The sequence below is a fragment of the Equus przewalskii genome, chromosome X, assembly GCF_037783145.1.
Source record: "Equus przewalskii isolate Varuska chromosome X, EquPr2, whole genome shotgun sequence".
Lineage (NCBI taxonomy): Eukaryota > Metazoa > Chordata > Mammalia > Perissodactyla > Equidae > Equus > Equus przewalskii.
In genome coordinates, this window is record NC_091863.1 from 14,193,142 (window position 1) to 14,212,343 (window position 19,202).

Here is a 19,202-nt window from a genome sequence, read left to right on the forward strand (position 1 = left end):
TTCAAGGAATTGGTCGATTTGTCTAAGTTATCAAGTTTTTAGGCATAGATTTGTTCATAATTTTCCTTTATTATAAATCTTTTTAATGTCCGTGTGATAGTGATGACTCTTCCTTTACTTCTAATATTAATAATTTGTGTTTCTATTTTCTTGATTAGCCTTGGTAGAGGTTTGTCAATTTTATTGATCCTTTCAAAGAAGCAGCTTTTGTTTTCATTCATTTTCACTATTGAGTTCCTTTTATCACTATAATTTTTATTATTCTTTTCTTTTCCTTGCTTTAGACTTAAGTTGTCCTTGGTTTTATTTGCTAAGATAGAAGCTTAGGTTATTGATTTTGGGTTTGTCTCCTTTTCTACTATATGCATTTCATGCTATAAACTTTTCTTTAAGCACTGTTTTCGCAGCATCACACAAATTTTGATTTGCATTTTCATTTAGTTCAAAATATTTTAAAATTCCTCTTGAGATTTCTTTTTTGACCTGTGTGTTATTTAGAAGTGTATTGTTTAATCTTTAAATATTTTGAGATTTTCCAGCTATCTTTTTGTTGATTTCTAGTTTAATTCCTAGTTTTAATTTCTAGTTTAATAGTGGTATGAAAGTAAACTTTGTATGGTTTTTATTCTTTAAAATTTGTTCAGTTGTGTTTTATTGCCCAGAATTTGGTCTATCTTGATGAATGTCCCGTGTGAGCTTGAAAAGAATATGTATTCTGTTGTTCTTGGGTAAAGTATTATGTAAATGTCAAGTAGATCCAGTTGATTGATGGTGTGTTCAATTCACCTATATCCTTACTCGTTTTTTGCCTGCTGGATCTGTCAGTTACTGAAAGGGGGGTATTGAAGTCTCCAACTATAATAGTGGATTTGTCTATTTCTCTTTGCAGGTCTATCATTATTAGCCTCATGTATTTTGATGCTCTCTTGTTTGGTGCATGTATATTAAGGATTGTTATATCTTCTTGGAGAATGTATCATTTTGTAATTCCCCTCTTTATCCCTGATGATTTTATTTGTTCTGAAATCTGCTTTGTCTAAAATTGATATAGCAACTCCAGCTTTCTTTTGATTAATGTTAACATGGTATATCTTTCTCCATCCCTTTGCTTTTAACCTATCTGTATCTTTATATTTAAAGTTGGTTTTTATTTTTATTTATTTATTTATTTATTTTTGAGGAAGATTAGCCCTGAGCTAACTGCTGCCAATCCTCCTCTTTTTGCTGAGGAAGACTGGCCCTGAGCTAACATCCATCCCCATCTTCCTCTACTTTGTACATGGGACGCCTGCCACAACATGGCTTTTGCCAAGCTGTGCCGTGTCTGCGTCCAGGATCCGAACCGTTGAACCCTGGGCTGCCGAGAAGCAGAACGTGCGAACTTAACCGCTGTGCCACCGGGCCGGCCCCTAAAGTGGGTTTTTAAAATCCACCCTGATAATCTCTTTTAATTGGTGTATATAGGCTATTTACATTTGAAGTGATTATTAACATATTTGCATTAATAGGCGCCATGTTTGTAACTTTTCTGTTATATTTTTTCTTTTTTAACAAAAATAGTCCCCTCTTTTTCTGCCTTCTCTGATTTTGCTTGACCATTTTATATGATTCTGTTTTCTCTCCTGTCTTAGCATATCCATTGTACTTGATTTAAAAAAAGTTTTTGGTTGTTGCCCTAGAATTTGCAGTATACATTTATAACTTATCTAAGTCCCCTATCAGATAACTTTATTCCACCTCCCGGGTAGTACGGGGACCCTGTACCAGAATTTTCCTAATTCCTCCCTCTCATCCCTTGTAACATTGCTGTCATTCACTTCACTTATCCATACGCTATAATCAGTGAATACATTTCTACTATTATTTTTGAACAGTTATCTATGAAGAATGGGAAAAATAGATTTTATTTTACCCTCATTTATTCCTTTTCCAATTCTCTTCCTTTCTCTGTGTGGATCTGACTTTCTGACCTATATCATTTTCCTTCTCTCTGAAGAACTTTTTAAAACAATTTTTACTAGGCAGGTCTAATGGTGACACGTTTACTCAGTTTTGGTTTATCTGACAAAGTCTTTATTTCTTCTTCACTTTTGAGGAATAATTTCTCTGAATATCTTCTAGGTCAGTGGTTTTTTTCTTTCAACCCTTTAAATATTTTACTTCATGGCTTCTGACAAGAAGTCGGATGTACTTGTTGTGCTTGTTCTCTATAGGTAAAGTGTTTTTTTCCCCTCTGACTTCTTTCATGATATTCTCTTTGTGTTTGGTTTTCTGTAGTTTGAATGTGATGTGTTTAGGTGTAGGTTTTTTGGTATTTATCCTGCTTGGTGTTCTCTGAGCTTCCTGGATGTGTGGTTTGATGTCTGTTATTAATTTTGGAAGATTCTCAGCCATTATTCCTTCAAATATTTCTTTTTCTTCGTCTCATTCTTCTCCTTCTGGTGTTCTAGTTATACCTTTTATAATTATCCCATTGTTCTTGGGTAATCTGATCTGTTTTTTTAAATTCTTTTTTCTCTTTGCATTTTAGTTTGAGAGATTTCTATTGACATAGCTTTAAGCTCACTGATTCTTTTCTCAGCCATGGCCAATCTACTGATGAGTCTATTAAAGGCATTATTCATTTTTGTCATAGTGTTTTTGATTTCTAGCATTTTCTTTTAATTCTTCCTTAGAGTTGTGAATGCTTACATTACTCACCTGTTCTTGCATGTTGTCTACTACATTAGAGCTCTTAACATAGTACTCATAGTTATTTTAAATTCCCTATCTGAAATTATCCCTGATAATCTCCAAATCTGTGCCATATCTGAGTCTGGTTCTGATGCTTTCTTTGTCTCCTCAGACTGTGTTTTTTCTTGCCTTTGAGCATGCTTTTTAATGTTTTTTAAAAGTTAGTATATATTGGAACTGTGGTAAATAGGTTTTTAGTGTAATATTTTATGTTAATTGGCTAGGAGCTGGGCTGTGTTTAATGTTCATTGTAGGTGTAGGTGCCAGAGGCTTCAGTTTCCTCTAGTGTCTTTCTTTTGTTTATTTTTCACTCCCATTGTCTTTGGGTTTTCCTACCTATGAACTTCTTTTTAAATAGAGTCTGTTTCTTGCAACTCTTTCAGTTGTAATCCACTGTTACTGTACTGGAACCCTGGTGACATAGTGGTAGAGTGTGGGGAAGGGGAAGTGTTTTATAATCTTAGGACCAAATCTTAGTCTTTTGGTGGGCCTCAGCCCTGCACTGCATGCAACCTTCAGAAATATTTCTTAGCCGTTTTTCCTCTCTTCCTTTTAGATGAAACAAGAAGGCTAGAGGGGGCTGTAGTTGTCTTATTTCTCCTCTCCCAGGAGTACATATAAGGCTCTGGTAAATGTTTGGTGCATTGGCTTTTGTTATGGAGAACATTCTGGGCTTATTTCAAAACTGTTACATTTTCCCTGGGCATATTTCAAAATGGTTACTTTCCCCTTCCTCTTACCCAAAAGGGAGAAGATTTTTATTGGATCTTCACCCTGGGCGTATTTCAGAGTTGTTACATTTCTCTTGCTCTTACCCAAAAGAGGAGGAGATTGTTCTTGGATCTTCACAGTCATAACCTGGTGAGGTTCCTGGAGGTAAAGCCACGAGAGTGTGGAGGCTGTCCTAAGACTAGGCCCCCAGGACTTCTTACTCTCAAGCTTTTGTTAAAATTACCATTTAAGTTTTCTTACTAGTGTTTCACTCCAGCAGCTTCTGCTCCAGGTAAGCTGATCTTGAATGTGATTCTCTGTATTTGCCCGTCTCTCCAGATTTTAGGAGTTCAGTTTGCCCTTTGTCTTCAATTCTCTGATAAGCCTAAGAAAAGTTTTTGATTTCCAGTTTGTTCAGGTTTTTTCTTGCTGTAGAGAAAGCAGTAACAATATCTAAGCACTTTTACATGTTAGAACTGAAACGTGAAATCTTACATTTATATATATATATATATATTTTTTAAAGATTTTATTTTTTTCCTTTTTCTCCCCAAAGCCCCCCGGTACATAGTTGTATATTCTTCGCTGTGGGTTCTTCTAGTTGTGGCATGTGGGATGCTGCCTCAGCGTGGTTTGATGAGCAGTGCCATGTCCGTGCCCAGGATTTGAACCAACGAAACACTGGGCCACCTGCAGTGGAGTGCGCAAACTTAACCACTCGGCCATGGGGCCAGCCCCTTACATTTATATTTTAAAACTGGAAATATCTTGTCCAGTTTAAAAATAATCTTTAGCAAGAGGCTTTTAATTTTCCTCTGAACCATTTGCTTAGCCGAGATGACTCATTCTCAGTTGTTTTTATCCCTTTGAATCTCAGATCTATATATTTTCAAAGTGCTTAGTAAGAACTTTTTCAGAACAAAATATTTGAAAAACTTAAGAACTTCATGTAATTCTAGAAAATTGCTAATAACTTTATCCTAAATTAACTAGAATTATTGATTTTCTTTTCCCCTTACAGCACTGTTTTTTGTTGTATCAGATACCTTCTATCAACCATACTAAAGTAGTTTCAGGATTATTTTCTTTAACCTTCACTTGTTATTATTTTATCCCACTTGTTTTTGAAGAAATAACTTAATTTTCTAAGGCACTTTGACATCTCTGGAGACTAAACTCTGTTTAAATTTGAAAAACTAATAAGAATAAATGCCTAACTCTTATGTTGCCAATGGTTTATTTTCAATTAACCTTGAAGAATGTATTAATTATAAACTATAGATCTCAGTGACTTTAGCTTAATAGGATTACTTTCAGAATCTGTGTGATAGAGAACAATTTGGTGAAAATGTGTTATTTAAGTAACAGAGAAACTACTGTGTGTACTTTAAAGCCTTATAATTTGATTACTTGCAAAAAAAATTACATTTTGGGAGCCTTCAGTTTCTATCCTTGAAGATAGATGTAACCAATTCGGTCACTTGAGACATTGTAAATTCCATTAACCTTGCCCTTTTTTTAGGTTTCATTTTGTTTTATTTTTCTCACTGAATCTACTGTGAGGAATAGCCATTAAATCAAGAAACAAATTAGTTGCATGGTATTTAAGATTGCTTATTAGTTGGCAAATTCGTATTATGTTTATTTTAAGAAATATTTTTCTCTTTTAATTTTCCTAATTATTTAAAATGAATAGCTATCTTTGGGAATTAAAGATTTTGGGGTTTTTTTGAAGAGAGAGAACTAAGATATTAAATATGTGTTATCTTAATATACTAAATAAAGTTTGTTTTAAAAAATGATGAGTCAGTGCTGTATTGAAATGATTTGGTTGAAAATAACTACTTTTTGCTATGTGGTAATCAATTAGCTGTGATCCCTTTTTAAGGTAAGATCCATTTGTCTAACATGCTCTGAATTAGAGGCAGAAACCTTTCCCCAGGCTTTTGCTTAGAGACATTTCTTGTAAAGAAATAGGGCTGTCCGGGGAGGAAATGGAGAAAGAATAGCAGGTCTGCAGCAGTGGCACAGTTACGTGTTATGTCGCAGGCCAGATTCCACCCGCCCTCAATAGATTAATGAGTGATATCAGTGTTGCTCCTCCTGAAATTTAAAAAAAAAAGCCTCTTGATATATTATAACAGTATCCTAGAAGAAACCCACAAGAATGAACACAGTGTATCAGTAGTTTAGTCTTAACAAGAAAAGTTTCCATGTGCTAACGATTCAACTGAAGATAATGGTTCACATTCAGTAAATAAGTATGTAAATTGAGGCCCCTGTTGTCAGGGACCTGACTTCTAATCCCCAGATAAGGAGGGAGCAGCAGCTCCTTTTTTTGTCCTGATCTTGGTTCTTCCTGCTAACTGGGATGGCACCTATCTTTTCAAAATGCCCCCTCATTCACCACAGCAGTCAGCATCACAGCAGCAGTACTGATCACCTGTTCCCCCCACCAGAGACTCTCAGGACGAGCCCCATGATTCCTGACATCCTCTTTTACATTTTGTCACCACCAAAACTCACTGCACGGAACCCTCATCCCTGTACTTCTCTGTACATCCTTCAATTGCATCCCGTTTCTTCCCCCAACCTTCCCACTGTTCGCTCGAGCTGCTACTGTTCCCTGAACTGCCGTTAGAAATTTCTCCCATGGCCTCAGTCTTGCTCCAGACTCACAGTATAATCTTGCTTTCTTCTTCTGGGCTTCTTGGCTGCTGTCAAGCAGATGCTTAAGGTAACCCCCTCCGGCACCAGTTGGCTACCTCTGCCTCTACCTGGTAACCATGCTGCTGCCCTTGAGCTCCTGGAGTACAGTGGGTTCTTGCCCCTTCGAATTGTTGCCCATGCTGCTTCCTTCACATGCAGCGGTTTTTCCAGTCTTCGCCTGGCTGACTCTATACAGTCTGATTTGGGTTTCCTTACGTTATCCTCTGTCAGTACCTGTTTGTTTCCTTCTTAGGACTTATTTAAATTTGCAATTGTATATTCACTTACTCACTTAGCCTTTTTCACGGATTCTAAGATATACATTTCTCCCCACATTTCTGAAATTGGGGCACAACTTATAGTGGGTGCCTTGATTGCTTTCTGAATGGTAAGTAAAATAATGGTGTATCTTACAATCAGTTGTATCTGTTTCCCTCAGTTGAATTCTATTTTACTCATCAGTAGGAATCAGTGCCCAGTACAGTACCTTGCACCTAGTAGGCACTGAATAAATAATGCTCGAATGAACGTCATTACCTATTTGGGAATGATGGCCCTAATATGTCTGAAGATAAACCAGTCAATACTTGCATGTGAATTTTTAATTCAGTTTCTGTGTTTGAGTCTTTATCTTTGAAGATTACTTTATTCTGGAATTGAAGGAGACCTTTAGATGTGTCTATTTTGTTCCCACATTTATGTAACTTTTCCCATTATTGGTATATGTACATCCTTATTTAGAAGTATATACTCACCGTGTGTGAAATGAATCCACATAAGCTTTTATCAGATATCAGCAGTTGTCTTTCATGAGGGGGAAGAGTGAGGAAGGTATCAAAGAATAGCAGACTTGTGAACTTGAGACAGTTTTGAGTGCTTGAACTTACTCTTTCATTTTACTTCATCCTCCAAGGAGTGCAATCACTTGGCGTGCCTACTTCACTTCTTTTAAGCGAAAGAACAGCAAACAGGCAACATGAGTGATTGAGTGCCTTGAGTGCCTTAGGCCAACTCCACGACAAGGTTCAAGCTTACTCTACCACTGGAGGGAAGATGTGGCTCTCAGTCATTTTCATTTTTCGAATCCTGCTCCTGGGGACAGCAGTTGAGTCAGCCTGGGATGATGAGCAGTTTGGCTTTCGTTGTAACACTCGACAGCCTGGTTGTGAAAATGTCTGTTATGATAAGTCCTTTCCAATCTCTCACGTGTGCTTCTGGGTCCTGCAGATCATATTTGTGTCTGTCCCCACACTCTTTTACCTAGCGCATGTGTTCTATGTGATGCGAAAAGAAGAGAAGTTGAACAAGAAAGAGGAGGAACACAAAGTTGCCCAAACCAATGGTGTCAACGTGGAGATGCGCTTGCAGGAGATCGAAATCAAGAAGATGAAGTATGGCATTGAAGAACACGGCAAGGTGAAAGTCAGGGGGGGCTTGCTGCGAACCTATACCATCAGTATCTTCTTCAGGTCTCTCTTTGAGGTGGCGTTCCTGCTGATCCAGTGGTACCTCTATGGATTCAGCCTGAATGCAATTTACACTTGCAAACGAGACCCCTGCCCGCATCAGGTGGACTGCTTCCTCTCTCGCCCCACAGAGAAAAGCATCTTTACCCTCTTCATGCTGGTGGTGTCCTTGGTGTCTCTTGCCTTGAACATCATCGAGCTACTCTGTGTCTTATTCAAGGGCATTAAGGACCGTTCAAAGGATCTGGAAATTGAGACTTACCACAATACATCTGCTCTGCAGAGCCCTTCCAATGGCTCCTCATCAACTGCTCCTCTCTCTACCACGTCCCCTCCTAGGGACAAGCTGGTTCTTGGAGACAGAAACAGTTCTTCCTGCCGCAATTACAACAAACAAGGAAGTGAGCAAAACCGTGCTAATTACAGTGCATAGCAAGATTGAATGGGGCTGGCAGGAAGCACCCCTCTAGCTCACACGCACAACCTTTGATTTCCTTCCTGATAAGCAGAATTCTAAAATAACCTGGCTACTGGCACTAGCCATTGTAGACCAGCAGCCCTTCTGTAGAGCCAGCAGTCATGCCAGCAGCAGCTTAATGATGTAGAGATCTAGACACATGCTTGAAAGCATTACAGTTCTGCTCAATTGTTAAAGAAAAGGAAGGTGCAGTAGAAAGTGTACTTTTGTTCCAGTGGAGATGGTACTCAACAACCTCAGTCTTAAGGCCTAGCAGGCTAAAGACATTAGACTACCAGGGTTCTTTTGGGGTGTCTGGGATAGGAGGGTGAAAAGAGAGGGATTAATGGAGGCACATGTTGGTATTTAAAGTGGTTGACTCAAAGGATTTACATCTAAATAAAAGTTGTATTAGGTGAGACGTAAGTAAGGACTTTTTCTCCAGTACTCCCCTAGAATGGTTCAGCGTTTGTGAAAGAGTGATAGATATTTGCCATGTATTGGTACAAACAGATTCAGTATAAACTCGAGAACATAGATTTTAAGATGACACATACACAGTGTTCACATTTGAGCCTTTCTCGTGGATTTGTGATGTGGGCCATATGATGTTTACATTACACAATTCCTACTGTGAAAGTAAAGCACCATTTTTCTTTTTCCTAATCCCCCCATCCCATGTATCCCATTAGGGATACTGGTCCTGTTCATTATTTTTGCTCTTTTGTAGAAAGATGTCATGAATGATTTCTTTTTTCTGAACTGTAATCATTGATGCCTGAATGATAGAATTTTAGTACTGTAAACAGCACTCATTAATGTGAGAAACTTAAAAGAAATGCTTACAGAGTTGGACCATTAAATGTTCTTACATGAATTTTGCAGTGACTGATAGTTCTTGGTTTTATCCTACTTAATAAACCTTACTTAATAAACATTATTTCAGAACTTACATTCTGTTATGAGTTTGGCAGTCTGTCTTTTGGGGGTGACCAGCATTTTTGATGTTTGTACTAAGATTTTGTTTGGAATGCAAGAGAGGTTGAAAGAAGTTTGAGTTTTACCCATGTAATTAATTTGTTTGAAATACATACCATACTAAAGAAATCTAACCATTTCTTCAAATGCCTTTTTTAAAGCTGATCGCAGAAGCTTGGTGAAAATGCCAAACTTAATACTTTGTTCTTGCATGACAGCTACATAAGCAATTTTATACACTAATTAGTTTAACATTTCATGTTAAACTGCTGTCATGTTCACCTTTATTGCATGCAATGTAGACCAAGTTCATCATATATTCTAAAGAGTATTTATTCAATAAAGTTTTAAGACAGCAACCCACATGTCTGCCTTCTCTGAGAACTTCTGGCTGCACTGATCTTTCCCAGTCATTTCCACTCTTCCTTGGCACATCTGAATCTAAGCAAAATACACTAGAATCAGGTTTTTAGAAATATAATTGCAGTGACTACGTTAAAAAGGTTTTAGTATCTTTAATCATATGTAGCAGGATCACAGGTGTCCTCACTACTTTCAGATGTGCAAAAAAATGTAGCTTCTTATTTTCTTTTAACTAATCCACTCTTCATCAGAAGCTTCCTCCCACCCTACAGGGCATTGGGGGATGGAGAAGATGGGGACAACTTAAACATTAAATCTGCCAATCCACAGGATCTTGCTTTGACAGTTAAACAGTCTCATTTGGAAAACCCAGTCTCTTGGTTCAACGAAGAGTCTTTCAGATTTTCTTCTCACAAGCCCTTTCATGAGGAATAATCTCCATTATTTACTAGTGGGATGTGTGTTTCTGTGGGGCGCTGCAAAGCTTCTGAAACTTTGGAATTAAATTGAACACCGCCACCCTCACTTCCTGTTTCACATTCATTTTCACGTATTGCTTCCTTGATTTTCTTTAAAGTTTTTGAGATAATTATTGATTCACATACAATTGTAAGAAATAATAGATTCCATCTATCCTTTAATCTCTCCCAATAGGAACATCTTGCATAATTATAGTAGAATATCATAACCAGAAAACTGACATTAATATAATCCATCAACTTACTCAGATTTCACCTGTTTTGCGTGTGCTCATTTGTGTGTGTGGATTTGTGTGACCACCACAGTAAGGATGCAGAACAGTTTTATCAGAAGAATCCCTTGTGCTATCTTTTTACAGCCACAGCCACATCCCTCCCTTCCCCTCGCCCTAACCTCTTAGCAACCACTAATCTGCTCATCTCTATAATTTTGTCATTTCAAGAATGCTATTTAAATGGAATGATACAGCATGTAACCTTTTGAGATTGACTTTTTTTCACTCAGCAGAACTCCCTTGAGAGCCATCCAACTTTTTCTGTGAACCAGTAGTTTGTTCTTTTTTGTTACTGAGTAGTAGTCTATAGAATGGAGGTACCACAGTTTATTCACCTGGTGGAGATTGTTTCCAGTTTTTGGCTATTACAAACACAGCTTCTACGAACATTCGTGTACAGGTTTTTTGTGAGCATAAGTTTTCATTTTCCTAGGATAAATGCCCAAGAGTGTAATTGCTGAGTTGTATGGTAAGTGTAGAGTTTTTTTTGTTTTTTGGTCTTTTTTGAGGAAGATTAGCCCTGAGCTAACATCTGCCGCCAATCTTCCTCTCTTTGCTGAGGAAGACTGGCCTGGAGCTGACATCCGTGCCCATCTTCCTTTACTTCATACGTGGGACACCTACCACAGCATGGCTTGCCAAGTGGTGCCATGTTCACACCCGGGATCCGAACCCGCGAACCCTGGGCCACCGACGCGGGCCGCTGAAGTGGAATGTGCGAATTTAACTGCTGAGCCACCGGGCCGCCCCTCAGGGATTTTTAAAATATATGCAGGCATACCTTGGAGATATTGTGGGTTTGGTTCTAGACCACTGCAATGAAGCAAATATCACAATAAAGTGAATCACATGAACTTTTTGGTTTCCCAGTGCATGTGAAAGTTATATTTACACTATACTGTAGTCTGTCATGTGTGCAATTGCATTATGTCTAAGAAAACGATGTACATACCTTAATTTTAAAATGCTTTATTGCTAAAAACTACTAACTATCATCTGAGCCTTCAGCAAGTCATAATCTTTTTGCTGGTGGAGGGTCTTGTAAAAAATGCATTATCTGTGAAGTGCAATAAAATGATTATGCCTGTATTCTGGATTAAAAATTCTATGCCAGATATGTTTGAAAACATTTTCTCCCAGCTTGTAGCTTATCTTTTCATCACTTAATAACGTCTTTCACAGAGCAAATATTTTAATTTGATAACATCATTTTTCAATTTTTCCTTTTATGGATTGTATTTTCGGTGGTGACTCTAAGAACTCTTTGTCTAGTCCTAAAGATTTTCTCCTTTGTTTGCTTTTACAAGCTTTATTGATTTCTATTTTGCATTTAAGTCCATGATCTACTGTGAGTTAATTTTTGTATAACTTGTGAGATCTAGGTTGCGGTTTTATTTGGCCTGTGATTATCCAGTTGCTCTAACACCGTTTGTTGAAAAGTCTGTCCTTCCTCCATTGAATTGCCTTTGCAGGCAACAATCAGTTGGGCATACTTGTGTGGTTCTATCTCTGGGTTCTCTGATCTATCCCGTTGATCTATGTGTTTATCCTTCTGCTGGTATCATACTGTCTTAATTTCTGTCATGTAGCTCTGTAGTAAGTCTTTTGTTGTTAGTACTGTCAAGTCCATTCTGACTCCTGGTGACCCTGTATATAGAAGAGCAAACCCTGCCTGGTCTTTTTGTGCCATCCTCTTACCTTCTGGTGCTATATCAGCCAGTGCTCTGCTGCTCTTCACAGGGTTGTCATGGCCAATTTTTTCAGAAGTGAGTGGCCACGTCTGTCTTAGTCTGGAAGCTCCACTGAAGCCTGTCCACCATGGGTGACCCTGCTGGTATTTGAAATCCCAGTGTCATAGCTTTCAGCATCACAGTAACATGCAGCCACCACAGTATGACAACTGACTAATGGGTTTTGTGATTCCCTGACCAGGAAACAAACCTGGGCTGCAGTGTTGACAGTGCCGAATCTTAATCACTAGACCACCAGGGCTGGCTATAGTAAGCCTTAATATCAGGTATAATGATTCCTCCCACTTTATTCTGCTTTTTCAAAATTTCTTTAGCTATTCCAGGCCATGTGCCTTTCCATTTCAATTTTAGAATAAACTTGCCTATGTCTGTAAAACACTTGCTGGGATTTTGGTAGGAATTGCATTAAATCTATATATCAATTTGGGGAGAATTGGCATCTTGTTGAATCTTCTAATACATGAGTACAATATGTTTCTCACTATGTAGATTTTATTCAATTTTTTTCATCAATGTTATAATTTTTAGGATAAAGATCCTATACATATTTCATTAGGTTTGTATCTGACTTTAATTTCTTTGGAGCAATTGTAAATGGTATTTTGTTTTTAATTTCTGTCTTCACATTTTTGTTGTTTGTATATAGAAATATTGATTTTTTATTAAGATTATGATAGTTAACAACTTTGTGAAATTACAGTTGTACATCATTATTAGTCATGTTGTAGGTACACCACTTCACCCCTAGTGCCCCCCCCCCCTTTCCCCTGGTAACCACTGATCAGTTCTCTTTGTCTATATGTTAACTACCACCTATGAGTGGAGTCATACAGAGTTCATCTTTCTCTGTCTGGCTTATTTCACTCGACATAATACCCTCAAGGTCTATCCATGTTGTTGTGAATGGGACGACTTTGTCCTTTTTTATGGCTGAGTAGTATTCCATTGTATATATATATACCATATCTTCTTTATCCAGTCATCACTTGCTGGGCACTTAGGTTGGTTCCATGACTTGGCTATTGTGAATAATGCTGCAATGAACATAGGAGTGCATGGGACTTTTGGAATTGCTGATTTCAGGTTCTTAGGATAGATACCCAGTAGTGGGATGGCTGGGTCATAAGGTGAAATATGATTGATTTTTGTGTGTTGATCATCTTGTATCCTACAACCTATCTAAACTCACTAGTTCTAGGAGCTTTTTTGTTGATTCCTTGGGATTTTCTATGTAGACGATCATGTCATCAGTAAATAGTGTCAGTTTTATTCCTTCATTTACAATCTGTATGCTTTTTATTTCTTTTTTTTTGGCTTATTACTCTAATTAGAACTTCTAATACTGTGTTAAGTAACAGTGATGAAAGCAGACATTCTTGTCTTGTTCCTAATCTTACAGAAAAAACATTAAGTCTTTCACCATTAAATGTCATGTTAGCTGTAGGGTTTTGTGGATGATATTTATCAAGTTGAAATTATCTTCTATTCCTGGTTTGCCAGAGAGTTTTTTTAATCATGAATGGGTGTTGGATTTTGTCAAATTCTTTTATTGCCTCAGTTGATATGATCATATGATTTTCCTTCTATACCCTGTTGATAATGATTTTCAAATGTTGAATCAGCTTTGCATATCTGGAATAAATCCAACTTGGTCATGGCATATATAGTTCTTATTATACATCACTGGATTTGATTTACTAATATTTTGTTGAGGATTTTTCTGCCTGAGTTCATGAGAGATATTGGTCTATAGTTTCTGGTCTGTTATTTCCTTCCTTCTTTCTTTGGGTTTATTTTCCCTGTCTAGTATTGAGGTAAGAATTTAGATTATTGATTTGAGACCTTTCCTCTTTTCTAATGTATACATTTAGTGCTATCAATTTCTTTCTTAGTACTGCTTTAGCTGCATCCCACATAATTTGGTATATTTTCATTAAGTTCTATAAAATTAAAATTTTCTTTGAGACTTCCTCTTTCTATGATGGTTGCTTTGAAATCTTTGTCAGATAATTCTGACATCCCTGTGTTAGCATCTCTTGATAGTCTTTTCTCATTCATGTTGAGGTTTTCCTGGTTCTTAGTATAAGTGATTTCCTATTGAATCCTGGACATTTTGGATGTTATGTCATTAGACTCTGGATCTTAGTTAATCTTCTGTTTTATCTGGCCTCCTTTGGCACTGCTCTGGCAAAGGGGGGGAGGGGTGCCAGATGGGGATGGTGGTTCAGTTTCCTCACTCTGCCTCCATTGACACCTGCTGGGGGGCAGGGGGTGTTTCTTGTTACTGGTGTGGGTGGGAGTTCGGCTCCCCACTAGGCCTCTGCTGGCCACCCTGGCTAGGAGGGGCAGGTATGCCTTGTTACTGCTCCCCACATGGCCTCCGCTGACACTACCCTGGCAGGGGGCAAGACATGCTCCCCACTCTGCCTTTGCTAGTGTGAATGGAGCCACAATTTTCACTGTTTCATTTGGCTGGAGTAGAGTGGTATTGTCTAAAAGTTTTCCATCTTACTAGGCTTCTCCTTTCCTGGTCCTTTAGCTTGAGAGAAGCAGGCTTTTGTTGGGGCTATTTTTTTCTCTGTGTCCATGGGCATTTCTGGGTTGCTTGTTGAAGTGGTTTTATTAGGGTTGCTTTAAAATCCTCGTCAGATAATTTCAACATCTGATTCATCTTGATGTTGATGTCTCTTGTGTTTTCTCATTCAAGTTGTGACTTTCATGGTCCTTGGTATGACGAGTGAGTTTTGATTGCATCCTGGTCATTTTAGATATTCCGAGACTGTGGATCCTTAATCTTTTTTCTTTAGCAGGCAGCTTCCCTGTTGAGGGATAGAATGAGGGCCAGGGATGTGTCTCTGTTCACCTTCCCCATGGTCATTTTGGGTATTACAAGACTCTGGATCCTTGATCTTTTTTGTTTAGCAGGCAGCCTCCCTGTTGAGGCATAGAATGAGGGCTGGCGGTGTGTGTCTGTTCAGCTTCCCACTTGGCCCCCTGATACAACCTCTGCAGAAGTGTTGCTCTTACTCCCACTGCCTCCTTGCAGACTGGTGAAGTAGATCATCAGGTCCTCTCTTGGCCCTGCTAACACCTTCCCAGCAAAAGTGGACCCCTGATTCATACTGCCTTATTGCCTCTGGTCCATCCTGCAGACACTACCCTGGCAGGGGACTTGGGGGAGATGGAAGATCAGCTCCTAACTGGACCCGCCAACACCACAAGGTGGGGAATGGGAGCGCTGCCTGCTTCTGCCAGGCAGGGGATGGAAGATTAGCTCCCCACTCAGCCCTGCCTATAGGGACAGCACCAGGCCAGTGAGCTGGAGCAGTGCTGCCTGCTTTTTAGGAGTGTATGTGAGTGAGTGAGTGAGTGTGTGTGTGTGTGTGTGTGTGTGTGTAAGAGTGTCTACCTGATTAGCCCCACTGAAACCTCAGTGGGAAGGTGGTGCAGTTTTCCCATTGATGTTTGCCTAGAGTAGGGTGAATATTGCCCCAAAGATTTTCTGTTCTTAGCCCATCCTTTTCCTGGTCTCTTGGCTGTGGGAGCAGGCTTTTCTTGGCACTTTTTTATATTTGCCTCTTGTGGGTTCCAGGTTGGAGGCTTCTGCAGCACCCTATCAGGGAAACATGGAAAACAATGAGGAAACCCACAGAACGCGCTGCCGTGGTGTTCCTCAAGTCCCGAAGTCCCGAGGCAGTCGTCCTCCTCCTTTCCACCTTGTCTTCCTGTGCTTGTTTGTGTGTTATGTACGGGGATTTTTAGTTTTAAGAAGAATCTGGGAGGAATGGGGCTACTCCATCTTTACCTAAACTAGAAGTCTCCATGTGTGTGAAAATTCTATAAACACTGCTTTATATGATAATAACATCAGTCCATTCTTCAAATATACCGTGTATCAGGCACTGTGATTGACCTCGGGGACTATAGATAGGATTGAGACATAGTCCTTACCTTCAGACACCTCACAGTTTTGTAGAGTTCAAGGAACTGTGAAATAGGTTTCAGTTTGCCCCATGACACTCAGGTAGAAAACAGAATTCTTTATTTTAGAGAGAAAACTAAATCTAGCTCCACACCACCAAGCTTGTGATATTAGTGGAGCTCTTTTGCCTCTCATTGACTGATAAGCCTCCTTTGGTGTATAGGTACCAGGCAAATGGGGAAGGGGCCTAGTCCTCAGTACCTTGTTATTACCATGGTTACCATTGTTACCTGAGTTACCATTTTTTGCCAGGGGCTGCTGTCCAGTGGGCATTGTGTCTCAGACCCCACCTCTCCAGGCTGTGGTGCTTCGTGATCAGACTGGAGGAATCTCTCCAAGTACCACCACTGTCCGACAAGTCCCGGACAGCCCTCTGCTTCATGCAGAACCCAGAGCCCTGTGATCCTCCCAGTCCCGGAGGAACGTCAGCTCTCTCTGAGGTTAACCTGTTAGATGGGAAGTTCAGCTCTACTGCCTTTGTGAGTCTGGACTTTATAACAGTAAGTCCTGTTAGTTCTCTCCAGGGGCAGGAGGAGCCGTCAGGGACAAACTTCATGCTCTCTGAGTTCCTTTGGAAACTTGCTTTGGTGATTTGGGAATGCCCCAAAGTAGGGCATTTTGAACTTTCTCCCTGATGATGGTAATAACATTTAGCTCATGTGTTGTTCTGAGCATTTTACTTGTATCCTCTCATTCAGTCCTAATAGCAACCTGAGGAATAAGTGGTATTGTTAAACCTAATTTTCAAAAAAGGTAATTGAGGCACTGAGAAGTTAAGTATCTTGCCTAAGGTCACTGAGCTGGTAGGTGATAGAGCCAGGATTCAAATCCAGGCAATTTGCTTCTAGATCTGAAGTTCTTGCCCTTCTTCTGGGTGTGTAACAACCTTTGAGTTTTGCTTTGCTTTGTTATTATTTGTTTGAAGTCAAGATTGTGTCTGAAAGAAGTGCTTCTGGGCTTCTAAAAGGTATCACAAAATTAGATGTAATTAAAGAGTGTTTCTAGTTACAAACACTTTTTGTTTTCTTTCTTATGAAACCACATAGATAGATCTGGCAACAGGAGTATGAAAAATAACCAGTACATATCTTATGTTTTAAACTATTTGGGGTATCATCCTCTAATGAGATTTTTTGATTTGTTTCTGAAAGTAAGAAATAATGATTTTATTAGAAATTTCTCCTTTTTTGTTTATTTAGAAAATTTAACCAGATTATTTTTCATTATACACATCTATTATATATCAGATTTTTCTTATACATTTGCGATATTTTCTATTGCTTTAGGTGCCTTTTTGTTCAAATGCAGGTGGTAGAATAACTTAGAAGGACATGATTCACAAGTCTTTATATAAATATTATCCGTGCCATTAGACTGAAATTCTCCTTTAGGGGCTTATTGTAAAGCAGTTATAGTGTAGCCATGTTCCTCTGTTCAGAAAAGATTCAAACTGCCCTTTCTCTTGCTTTTTCAGTGAAAATGTTTAAATTTTTCCATTCACTTAAAATGTGGAATGAAGTTTCATTTACATACATATTTGATGTACTTGGTAGTATAATCTAACAGTTTGTTCTATTCCTTATAAACATAGACTATTAAATATAAAATTTCTGCCATGTTTTGTTAGAGAATAATGTATAATTTCTCCTAAAGTCATCCATTGATTTGCATTTTTTTCATACCATTGACTCTTAAATTGCTGCAGGCACATGCCCACTATGTGATTTATCTGAATCACTATGTGATTATCTGAAGCGGATATCTTTTTCAAATTTATAATTGGTTTATCATCCATGCTGTTTGAATGCATTCTTTGTTGGTATATAAAGAATCTTTGTTAGTTCTAGCTCAAGATAAACTACAGGAGTGAGCTTTAAAACTTAAAATTAATTCATTAAGCAGACATTTGTTAAGGCATCTGCTGTAGCAAGTGTTGCTGGATGTTTGGCTGAAGGACAAGAAGGACATGATTAGTGATTGTAGAAAGCCCACATTCTAGAAGGAAAAGTCACGTGACAGCATAGTGATTGGGATGTGGTCTCTGCCCTTGAGGAGTTCACAGGCTGTCAGAGAATGAAAATGTCAAAAAAACAGCTCATTCATTTTCAAAACTCAGGTGATTGGTCTTTTTAGCAAAATAGTATTTCATTCTTTATTTTCTGTGATGTTTTTAGTTACAGTAAAATTTACATATCTCATTTCTGTGTCTTGTGTATCCATTGCCTCCTTTCTTCTTGGTCCCTGAAATATCCTTAAGAGGTTCTTAGGGCAGCTAAACTGCCTAACTCATCCATCCCACTCCTTTGAACTGCCTTTCTTTCCTTTGTTTTTTTGCTGAGGAAGATTTGCCCTGAGCTAAAATCTGCTGCCATTCTTCCTCTTTTTGTATATGAGCCACTACCACAGCATGGCCACAGCATGACAGGGGAGTGTTGTAGGTCCATGCCCGGGAATTGAACCCAGACTGCTGAAGCAGAGTGTGTCACACTTAACCATTAGGCCACCAGGGCTGGCCCAGGAGTGCCTTTCTGCTAGGTCTTAAGGGCCCAGAGTTGCGTGAAGTGCCTATGCTCGTAGATCTTAATTATGGTCTAGGGTGAGAAGGGCAGCCAAATGGCAAATCACAGATTCCAGTGCAGTTGTGGTTGGAGGTATGGCTAGGGTGCTGGGACTACAAAAGAGGAACACAGAAAACAGGCTGGGGGATCCTGCAGTGCTTCCTGAAGGAGAGTTTTGAAGGAGAAAAAAGAATTCACTAGAAGTAGCAGGGTTGGCTTCCTGTCATTTAAGTAACAGCTGAAAGCATCACCTCCTTCAGTACTCCCTCACCCAAATAAATACTCTGTTGAAATTGCCCTGTTTTGCTTTCGTTATAGCAGTTACCATTATCTTCTTATCTGTTAGTTGTTTACTTATGGAAGCCTCAGAAAGCCTCTAGGCCGCATGATAGATAATACGTCTTTCTTTTCCCCAGTCTGGTGATTGACAGCAGAGTATTTTGAAATATCTATTATGTACAAAACTGCTGACCTCACTGAGGCCTTTGGAGAATGTTGCTAGAAGAGGATTTCAACTACAATGCTTCAGTGATATCTTGATGTCAAGGAACCAGACACAAGAATTTTGTTAGGTTTATAGTGTTCCTTGGCTAATTCTCTTGAGACATTGGATGCTTGAGACTTAACATTCCACAGTTGTTTCAAAGGCACGACCACTTTGGGGATTTTTTTCTCTTCCTCCTCCACCTCTTTTTTGCTTTAGCACTCAAGGTGGCGTATATGAGGTCGACCAGCTTCCC

General features: G+C 38.9%; 1 protein-coding gene across 12 annotated transcripts in view; it reads left to right on the forward strand.

Moving 5' to 3' along the window:
- Positions 1 to 19,202, forward strand: part of CDKL5 (cyclin dependent kinase like 5) — a 202,326-nt gene that overhangs the window by 77,900 nt on the left and 105,224 nt on the right. For 3 of the 12 annotated variants that reach the window (XM_070605910.1, XM_070605908.1, XM_070605919.1), the window contains exons 1-2: positions 3,481 to 3,736; positions 7,067 to 7,569. The exons of the other annotated variants lie outside the window; for them this stretch is intronic. In XM_070605910.1, the coding sequence (XP_070462011.1) occupies positions 7,207 to 7,569 (363 nt within the window). In that variant the 5' untranslated portion in view covers positions 3,481 to 3,736; positions 7,067 to 7,206. Of the gene's footprint in view, positions 1 to 3,480; positions 3,737 to 7,066; positions 7,570 to 19,202 lie in introns of those variants that run through there. 12 annotated transcript variants of the gene reach the window in all.